General features: G+C 33.2%; 1 protein-coding gene across 1 annotated transcript; it reads right to left on the bottom strand.

The window, feature by feature from the left end:
- Positions 1–45: 45 nt before the first annotated feature.
- LOC111390867 (chaperone protein dnaJ 20, chloroplastic-like) lies at positions 46–1,226 on the bottom strand. Its single transcript, XM_023015997.1, has 2 exons — positions 685–1,226; positions 46–375 (listed from the first exon to the last, which is right to left on the bottom strand). Exons 1-2 carry the CDS (start codon positions 1,111–1,113, stop codon positions 232–234), a joined length of 573 nt encoding a protein of 190 aa, XP_022871765.1. The 5' UTR covers positions 1,114–1,226; the 3' UTR covers positions 46–231.
- Between the last annotated feature and the right edge of the window lie 10,091 nt (positions 1,227–11,317).

Genomic DNA, 11,317 nt, shown 5'->3' with positions numbered 1-11,317 from the left:
CAGAGCTACAATTGAGCCATGAATTGCCAAAAAACAAACAAACTATTCACAACAGATGTTATATATTATCTTATCTGACCCACAGTTTTGGTCACAACATATGTTACCTATATTTGACACAAAATCCTTAACTAAATCGCATTATAAACGTGCACTAAATCTCTAACAAAAATCAAGAAAAAAAAAATATTTTCATATATATAAACTTGTAATAAATAAAGGATTAGCACTTTAGGATGATGACGAATTCCTTTGCCTGCGCATTCTTTCCCCCCATGAAATATTATCACTCGAGTTCTTATAAATACTTCTTCTTTTCAGCTCTGATAGTTGAGATTGCCAACGGCTATTCCAATGACTTTTCTCTTCCATTTGCTGTTTACACAAAAGAAGCCTCACTGAGATGCACAGCAACAATAATCTAAAGAACTGCAAACTGATAACCTAATTACAGGTCTAAGTTTTCAGAAAATTCTTGAGTCCCTTTATTTTCCATTCAGTCTTAACATTTCGGTTCTCACCAAAACCTCCAAAATTCAATCTTTTGCTCATTTGTGTGAAGCCAAAATAGAGAGAGAGAGAGAGAGAGCGCACTAATGTAGAATAACCAAATCACAATTCTAATGTCTGGCTCATACAATTTTTACAAAGGAACCAAAAAGAATAGGGCAAAAAAGGGCTAACCTCATCGAGTTTGTTACGTCCACGGGCAGAAAATGCAGGGTGGAGTCCCTCAGCCATGTCACTATCATACAAGGCCCTCCTCCTAGGATCCGACAGCGTTTCATAGGCTTCCTGGACCCGAATGAACCTCTCAGTATACTCCTGGACCTTATCAGGAGGAGACACGTCCGGGTGGTACTTCCGGGCCTGCTGTTTGTATGCTTGTTTGATCTCCAATTGGGTCCCAGTTTCGGATATGCCCAGAAGATCATAGAAGCTGACGGGGCGGTCAGGTGATAGCGAAACGTTGTCAATGAAAGTGGATTTCAATGGTCTAAAACTGAAAGTCGGTCCGGGTCTGGGTTGGAAGGAGAGAGAGGAGGAAAGTGTGTCGGACGACTTGGACCGGATGGATGGAATGAAAGAGAAGCTACCATAGTTGCAGCACATTCTTCTCTATTCTTCTGTTTTTGGATATTTTCGGTTAAACTATAGTTTCCAAGGATCGTGTGGCCGGGTACCTAGTATATGTATACGCAGTTACACAAATCGGCAGGCGTGGGTTGGGGTGCGTGGAGTCTGGTTTTTTGTTTTTTCCTGTTTCTCTTTACTTTTTGGAAAATTCTACTTGTATATAATTATTGCACCTAATGGTTTCTATAATGTGATGTGATAAGCATCTGGTTGTTGATGTGCATGTGTGAAATTTGAATTAAATATTGGATCCAGTGTCATGTGTAATTATGGACACCATTATGTAGACAATTATGTACGTGTAGCACTTTTCTTATTTTTTTGGTTCTTTCATTTCTTATTTTCTTTAGCGGAGTGAAAAATAATCAAAATATTAATTTGATAGATGGGCCAAGTAACTCAAAAAAGTAACATGTAACTTTGATGGTAAAATAGCTTGAAATTTCTTGCAATAGACTAGGGTTTCAGCAAAAGGTTGTGTAATCGGGTGGTAAATATGACTTGATTTTACTCGGGCTCAAAGTCTAATTATCGATAAAAGTGATGGGACGAAAATATTTTCACAAAATGAACCATATTCGATGCAGGAACGCCCTTAACGGAGAAATTGAATCGAACTTTACTACAAGGACCATTTCACAACCAAAGATTGAATTAGGGAAAGCGATGTCTTTTTTGCACACAAACTAATGCAAATAAGCCTATATATATGTCATGCTTTGATAAGCTCAATATGTGATTCCTATATAAAGAACATAAAAGAATATTAAGTGTTTGAGAGCTTGATTGATGCATAATAGCACATATAATGAAATATTATAATCCATAGGATTTTAATTTTTTTTTTATAATATTATTCTATATTGTCGAACCAAATGTTTGTGTTCTCTAATAAACCCCTATTTGATAGAGATTAAAATCAATTTTCGGTTAAAAAATAATGAAATGTGTGATTGAAAAATTAATTACTTGTTAACTTTGATTTAAAAAAAAAAAATATTTTTAAATTTTAATTTTCACCAAACAAGGCTTTCAGCTTAATCGTTACCAAGAATTAAGATTAGAAAATTTTATGTTTTATGTTTCTCTCATTGAATACATGAAGATTAACTTTCACCATGCTCACGAACGCGTGATAGCCAATTCCAATTAATTTATTAAAGGCAGATCTTTTGCTTTAATTAAAAGAAGATCTTTTTTTCGCGGTGCAAGGAAATTGATGCCATTGTTTATTATATATATAAGCTATAGGAGGTTGATTGGGTCTGTTATTTAAGAAAAATTCAAACAACTTCATGGGTTAACTTTCAAATCAATTTAAGAAAAATCGGCCCATGTTTGTAATTCTTTGACAAATTAAATTATTTATTACAGTAATATTCTCTACCATATATTCACACAATAAAATATTCTATTCATAAAATAATAAAGTGTCTTTAAATTTTAACTTCACGTTCTTCTAAAAATACTATTCAAAACTCTTTAATTTCCTCCATAATGGGAGACGAACAGGCTCTTAGTCGTGAATCATCAGTAATAAGTCGCTTAATTAATTTGGAATTAATTATAAGTTAGTTAGATAGTAATTGTGGTTTGTTTCAATGAATAATTGACAACATCACCTAGTTGTGATCGTGAAAATCGGACCAAATCAAAATTTTCATTTTATATTGTAAGTGGGGTATGTGATCAAATCTCTTTATATTTTAAAATTTAGTCACATGGAGAACTTTAATAATAAATACTCAAACTAGACTTGCCAAATAACATATTGAATAATGTAATAGTAATTCCACCGTCACATGAATTGTTGATTAGTCGTGCTTACATATAACATTATTTTTTTATGAAATTGAAATTCAAAAGATAGGATAACTGCTGTGCAGCTATATTAACTTGCCAAATTTCTTAGAGAAATACTATTGGAGTGTGGTTGGTTGAATTAATTTCTCATGAAAAATGTCATTTTTCCATTCAAATTCTTACTTTTGGAGTGTTTGATTGACAATTTTTTCATGAAAAATATTTTTCAACTTTTGGTCCATATTTTCCTCAAAAACAAAGAAAATATTTTCTTTAGAGATGTGTATTTTTTATTTTTTAGGTAATCCGCTCTCTCATTTATCCCATCTATTCACTAATAAAAAATGGACAAATATAATATTTTTTAGGTTGAAAACTAAATAAACATCTTAAAAGTTCAGGGAACATTTTACAACCACTTGAAAATTCACGGGAATGCTTTACTATGTCAAATTCAAATTTTAGCGTTACCAAATTTACGTTCTAATTTACCGTTTGACCTTACGTGCGGAATTAATACAATTAATTGTAACAAGTCACAAATTAATTGTTGTCTAGGTGATTAAACATACACGTCCAAATTAAGCCTATGTTGAATTGTCGATTTGCGTAAAGTAAATAAAACAGTAACAACACCAACTCACAATATGATGACGGAGAAACCCCAACGTGGGTAAAACTCCACGACCAAACTAGTAGTTTCCACTATACCAATCCAGCTAGTAAAAGTTATGCCAAACTTCGTACCAAGTCAGACTTACCCCAACGTGGGTAAAACTCCACGACCAAACTAGTAGTTTCCACTATACCAATCCAGCTAGTAAAAGTTATGCCAAACTTCGTACCAAGTCAGACTTGCTGTTCCAGTCTTACGATCTACTGCCGTAGATATTGCTAATCTCCTGCTAGCTTCCCGATCTACCTCCTGCAATCCAATCTGCTGTCCAATACAGGCTCCTGGTCTCTAGCTAATTGTATCACCAAGTGGAATTCCAAGAACCTCCTGTTCTTGTCCAGTTCCTACGCTTGTCGTCCACCTCTCTCAATCTCCCAACGAGAGAGTCCCTTCCTCAATAGATGAAGAAGTCCAAGTGTTTTGTCTTCACAAATAGTGATGTTTTCCCCAACAGTGGATTGCCCGTATCACAAGGTGTTTATGGATGAATTCCTTGTTCAGTTCTGCCTTGGATCACTTGAGAGAATATTGAAGATGATATCTATGTAAAGCACAGTATGACAATCTCTCTTTCACGTTCACGACCTTTGTATTTATAGTTAGGGGCAATTAGGAGTCCTATACCGTGTCAAACTTTCCAGAAATCAAAAAGACGATTTTTCATATAACACCGTCGCTCGAGCGAACATCGACCGACGCTACTTCGCTCGAGCGGGGAGCGAGCGACGACCATTCTGCTTCCTCTCGCTCGAGCAGTGGCAGGGCGAACAGCTAGCGAACTTCTGGCTCCGCGACCTTGATTTGAACCAAACACTAAAACCCTAGTCCCTACCATCTAGCTTTGCTAAATTTCACCCTAAGTCCCTGACTTTTATAACATTGTACAATTAAGTCCCTGACTTTTACAAATTTACAATTTAATCCTGTTGTCCACAGAATCGTCAATTACACCTTTAGACCTAACATATCTAATTAATAATTTCCATACAAATAAGTTCTAAACAATTTAATACTCTAAAATTTATTTTCTTTCCATACAAATTACATACTCACTATCAAACGCACACCTAGAGTTATTATATTGCATTCGCATTTAGATAATTGTTTCTAAACTCTTTTTTTTTTTTTTTTTTTTGGATAAAATCTTAATACCCATTGCACATACTTTTATATCAATGTAAACTTGTATGTATGGAGATGAATGAAAATCAAACATTTGAGCATGAAAAGAAAAGTGAAACTGTCCTGTTAAGAATATGATTGCTACTGTTGGATTACGGTGACCAAGCTTCAGTTTGGCCCAGCCTGAATTACTGGTGATGAGACATATGTTGTGAAACTATAGTTTCAAGAATATTTGGGGGTTTGTCATGGTGGCAAATGGACCGAGCCGAATATCTACTTGTTTTCTTATTCTGCACAAGCACCCACACAAATTAGCAATGAAAATGCTTCTCTTTTGTGCCCATCTTTGATATAGTAGATTTTCTTTTCGGACTCTTTCTGTTCGTGACTTTTTTTCTTGTAGATTTTTCACGTAAATCTATATTTTTTATTGTCTATTCTAGTTTTTAATCCGTCATAGCTATGAAAGACAGATATGATTATACAAATGTTTAATAAAATTTATCAATTATTTTATTTAGCTCAAAACATAGTATAGTTCAAATATTTTTACACCGGAGGATTAACTTGAAGCTTCAACAAAGGGGTAAAGGTTAAAAATGACTACTAAAGAAAAAGGTTGGAGATGAACTTATTTCAATTAGAATATCATAAAGACAGTCGATGCAATTTTCCACTATATTTATCTTAGCAAAGATCTCTTGTAAAATAACCATACTAAGAATTTGGCTGGTTTTCTCTTAAAATTGATATTTCAGAAAAATTTCCCCCTTCAGATTGTTAGGATTTGGGTTAGTGTGTTATTTTGTGCGCTTAATTTTGAGTAAATTATTGTTTGCCATTATTTAGTGTGTGTATGTGTAAGTTAAATTGGGTTTGTTTATAAATCAATCATACTATATATGTCCATACATCATTGTAGATAGGAGTGGGATTTTTTCCCAAAACCGATGGAATTGGACTGGAACCGTTTAGAACGGTCGATTTGGTTCCGAATCTTCTAACAAACGATTTGATTTTGGAATAAATTATTAAGAACCAACTAGTTCTGATTTTAATATGGGAACCAGATGGTTCTCATAAGATTTTTTTTCTTTCTTTTTTTGGTAAAATATATGGCTCAATCTCCAAACTTTTATAAAAAATAATTGAATTCCTTCTTCATTTTAGACTCCAGCACTTTTCGTGTTCTCTTTGATTCTTCGATTCTCTCTTCTTATAATTTTTTGATTAATTGATTCTCAAGCCAAATTAGAATATTGGGTAAATCTATACCGAAATGAATTTATTTACAATATATAATTTCATTTCTACGATGCAATTTTTTTTTTCACTTTGATTACATAGCTGTTGATTCGATCGAAACTTTTCATATAGATTTTTACAACTTATAACCAACAGAACCAGAAGTTGCAATAAATTTTTAAATGGTGTCCAATTCAATGTAGGATTTTGATTTTGATGGAAGTTTGTTTAATCATTGGAGAACTATGCGGTTTATATAAGTTGATGATTACTTGATGATAATAACATTAATTTCACAAATGGTCACTGAACTTACCTGAAAATTACAAAACGGTCACTGAAGTTTAAAACTTGCAAAAATGGTCACTGAAATTTAGAGCGCTTTCAGAAACGGTCACTAAAATTTACAAACTTGCAGAAACGGTCACCCAGATTTTTGGACGAGGTTTGCAACCATTTTCTGGCAACTTTCGACCACCAAAATCGTCGAACTTGGATGCCGTTGGAAAGCCCACAATGTCGTCTTCAAAAACTAGCCAAAATCTCCCCATAACTCCAAAGTATTCGGCCAGAATAAGCCCACAAAGTTCGCTTCCTGAAATCTGAAAATCTACCCAAATTTTTCAATTTTTTGGGCGAGATTTGCTGCAATTTCTCAACAACTTTCGACCATCAAGACAGCCGGATTTGGATACTATTGGAAAGTTAACAATGTTCTCTTCAATTACCATCCAAAATCTCCCAGAGTCACATCCCCGGAATAAACCTTACAACTGGTGTACAACCCCCTCAAGATGGCTCTACGTCTTATCTTTTGTTTTCTCCTATTTTTTTCTTTATTTTATTTTTCTTCTATTTTTTAGAAGAGTGGAAAATAGAAGTCGATAGATTGACCACGTAACTCAAAAAAGTAATGTACTCGCAACTTTGACAATAAAATAGCTTATAATCTCTTGCAATAGACTAGGGTTTCAGCAAAGGGTTGTGAAACCGGGAGGTAAATATGACTTGCTTTTGCTCATACTCTCTTCAAGCTCAAAGTCTAATTATAAAAAAAAGTGATGGGAGGAAAATACTGTCACGAAATGACCCATATTCAATGTAGGTATACTCGAACTTTACGGCAAGGACCATTGCACAGCCAAAGGTTGAATTAGGGACGTTGCTATAAAGAATAAAACGATAATGCCTTTTTTGCACAACAAACTAATGCATTGGGCATTGTGGGAATAAGCCTATATATATCACGCTTCGATACGTTCAATATGTGATTCCTATATAAAGAACTTAATCAAGTCTTTGAGAGAGCGATTGATGCATAATGGTACATATAACTAAATAGATAAGATTTTAATTTATTTTTTTATAATATAATTCTATATTGTTAAACCAATTGTTTATGTTTCATATTAAGCTCGTGTTTGGTAAATATTAAAATAAGATTTTTAGCAATTTTTGATAAAAAGATTGATGAAATGTGTGATTAAAAAGTTAATTGTTAACTTTCACTTTGACTTAGATTAAGATTTAAATTTAAATTTTCACCAAACATGGGCTAAAACTTAATCTTTTACAAGATTCTTTAAGATTAGAAAATTTTATGTTTTATGTTTCTCACACTGAATACATGAAGATTAACTTTCACTATGCTCACGAACATGTGATAGCTAATTCCAACTTAATTTATTAATTCCCTACTCATCATCAACTTGCTTAATGCTTACCATAATTGAGAAAAAATGGAGGATCTTCTTTTGCTTTAAATAATTAAAAGAAGATCTTTTTTTCTCGGTGCATGGAAATTGTGATCCATTGTTTATTATATTGATAAACTATAGGATGGTTGATTGGTTCTATTTAAGAAAAATTCAAACAACTTGATGGTTAGACTTTCAAATCATTTGATACCAGCTTAAAATTAGTCGTGAATCATCACTAAGAAATTGCTTAATTAATTTGGAATTAATTATAAGTTCATTAGATAGTAATTGTCGTTTCTTTCAATGAATATATGACATCACCTAAAAAGCTTTGACCCAATTATTGCTTGTGATAATACTGATGAAATCACACACACAAATGTCAAATTTTCACAAGTTTCTTTAATTCGCTTAGTGCTAATATGACATTACACTTATCCTCTTTCATTAAATTTTTCAAGAGAAAAAACTCCAACTCTCTAATGAGGTGGCATCACTTCGAAGTTCACATAGGTAAAGTTCTTCCAATATCTTTATTACTTTTAAATATACTTGTATCGCATACTGAACTTCATTAAGAGTTTTATAACTCATTCATCCAACCATAACAACCAACACTATTTATCAAGGACAAGGTTCAATAATTTTAATAGTGTTGAAATTTATCCATTGATCGAATGATTTGTTATTACCCTTTGAACCTAATCTTTGGTAGGGTTGCCGTCGTTGGTGGATTTAATTAAGGAATTTTAACCACATCTTACTTGATGTTGATCTTACTAGCTCTCTTTTAAGGGATTTAGTCAACGGATTAGCTAAATTTTCACTACACTTAACATGTGTAAGAGAACTTATTCCATGCTTGATTAAATTTCTCACATACTCATGTCTTAGACTTATATGTCTAGACTTTCCATTATATAGTTCACTATATGCCCAAGTAAGAGTAGCTTGACTATCACACAAGATTGGTACAGATGAAATATATTTTATATCTAAAGGTACTTCATAAAATAGATCGATTAGCCATTTAGCTTCTTCTTCTAGTTTCGGTTAATGGTACAAACTCCGACTCCATTGTTGAGTGAGTAATGTATGTTTGTTTCTTAGACTTCCAAGAAATTGTCCAAGAGTAAATGCCCAACTTGAAGTGGACTTGTTTTATCCTATACTCAATATCCAACTAGCGTCAATATATCCTTCTAAGATAGTAAGAATCTTCGTATATTGTAGTCCAAAGTTTTTTTATTTTCTTTAAGTAACCAAAAACCCTACCGATAACCTTTCAATGTTCTAAATTTGGATTGCTAGTAAACCTACTTAGTTTACTCACAGCAAATGCAACATCAGGTCTTGTACATTGTGCCACGTACGTGAGACTTTTAGTTGCACTTGCATATTCTATTTGAGCTATTGATCTTCCATCGTTTTTTATCAACTGGATATTAGGATCCAAAGGGGTATTACCATCTTTGACGTTCAAGTGTTTGAACTTATTTACCACATTTTCAATTAATGTAATTGGCTTAATGTATACCCCCACTCTTTTTAACTTTGATACCAAGGATAATATCCACTTGTCCAAAACTTTTCATAGAGGACACAAACCTCTTTGTTTCTTTATTCTCGTCTACATTTTTGCTGATGATCAACATATCATCTACATATAGACATATTAATATAATTATACTATTATTTACTTTAATATAAAGACATTTGTCTATAGACTTATGATTAAAATCATTCGACATTATTTTAGAGTCAACTTTTTCATCCCACTTTTTAGGGAGTTACTTTAATCCATATAAAGACTTGATTAGTTTACACACCTTATGTTCATTTCCTGGTAAAACAAACCCTTTCAATTGTTCCATATAAACCTACTCTTCGGGATTTCTATTTAAGAATGTCTTCTTGACATCCATTTGTTGAACATGTAAATCATAAATTGATGCCAGTGCAAACACGATCCTTATTGAGGTTATCCTAGTCATGGGTGCATATGTGTTAAAGTAATATAGTCGTTCCTTTTGTTGATACCATTCAGCTACTAATCTGACTTTATAGTATTGAGCATTTCATCGAAATTATATTTCTTTCTAAACACCCATTTACAACCAATGGCTTTAAAACCCTTTAGTAAATCAACTATTTCCCAGATGTTATTTGATATAATAAAATTCACTTCATTATTTATAGCTTCTTTCTAGAATATACAATAATTGGAAGAAATAGCTTCCTTATAGATTTTAGGATCACTTTCAACTTGAAGAACAAGAGTTGTTTTTACAATATCTTTCCTATCTCCCTCCATTAAGTAGAAAGAAATGAGTTGGGAATCTATTTCATTTGATCCTAGATATTTTTCTTTTCTAGTTCTCTTACTTATTCAAAGTTCACTTTTAATATCTCCTATAGATGTCTCTTCTTGTGGTTCTCTAGAATTCATATTATCTCCATTATTTTAAGCTTTTCTTGCTACTAATATATTTTCAAAAAATTCCATATCCCTTGATTATATTATAACATTTGACTTTAAGTTTAGCAACATATAGGCCTTGCTATTTAGAGCATATCCCACAAAGACACATTTGATACTTCTAGGATCTAATTTAGTTTTCTTGGGATCCGTATTTTTACAATCAGCAAGACACCCACACACTTTGAAATAGTTAATATCTGGTTTCCTTCCTTTCCATATTTCATATGCAGAGATTTTTTTCTTTTTCGAAAGAATCCTATTTACTATATGACAAGAAAGCCAAATTAATCCAAGAGTTTAGGATTAACCCAAAAGAAAGTCGAACCAAAAAATCCAACAAGAACGACGCTTGAAAGACCCCTTGATTACGCAATCCAAGAATTAAATCTGGTTGTTTGAACGCCACAAGTTAACACTTGATAAGTTCGAAATTGTTCAATGAAGAACGATGAAGAGAAGACAATACGCCTCACTTTATTTTAATAACAATAATGTCAAAGGGTTTTTAACAATTGAATAGAAACTCTTATTTATACTAAACCTAAAAACTAGGTAAAAATTGTGCAAAAGTCGATCATAATCCCCAAAATATGGAAAAGAATAAAAAAAACTAACAAAATATGGAAAATTGCCAAAATTGAAAAATTCGCCAAATTTTTTGTCCATGCGGCCGCATGGTGTATTTTCATGCGGTCGCATGGTTCAACCGAAAATTCATCTTGAGTTTCAGCATGCCTCCATGCGGCCGCATGGTGTTTTAGCTGTACGGTCGCACAGACTTGTTTTCAGCCTACGGTTTCGTCACTTGATAACAAATTGATCCAAGTTGATTCGGCCATCGACCCGAACATGAAAGTTGCTCCATTTTGAGTCCCGAACATGGTTCCATCAATGGTTTCTTGAACGAGCAATCCCTTCGCTTGTTTCACTTGCTTTGTCCTTGATCGTGTAATTGATCCTTCATCGATTGTCAACGGATCTCGTCTCGCACTCGCCTTCGTCGGGCTCGACTCCTGGATCATATCATCCCCTCCCTCTTCAAAAGGATTCGTCCTTGAATCTGAACCTGCAACAAACAAAGAGAGATCAGATACATTAAAAGTAGCTGAAACATTGTACTCACCTAGAAGGTCCAATTTGTAAGCATTG

Source organism: Olea europaea, unplaced genomic scaffold (assembly GCF_002742605.1).
Source record: "Olea europaea var. sylvestris unplaced genomic scaffold, O_europaea_v1 scaffold722, whole genome shotgun sequence".
In the NCBI taxonomy this organism is placed as follows: domain Eukaryota; kingdom Viridiplantae; phylum Streptophyta; class Magnoliopsida; order Lamiales; family Oleaceae; genus Olea; species Olea europaea.
The sequence above is the reverse complement of the archived record's forward strand: the minus strand, read 5'-3'. Positions and strand labels throughout refer to the sequence as shown.

Bases quoted from the DNA above. Each gene is read 5' to 3' on its own strand.
- LOC111390867 (XM_023015997.1), bottom strand. From the start codon at position 1,113: ATGTGCTGCAACTATGGTAGCTTCTCTTTCATTCCATCCATCCGGTCC. The intron at 376-684 runs GTTAGCCCTTTT...TTGTGTAAACAG, and splicing joins GACGTAACAAACTCGATGAG to CAAATGGAAGAGAAAAGTCA.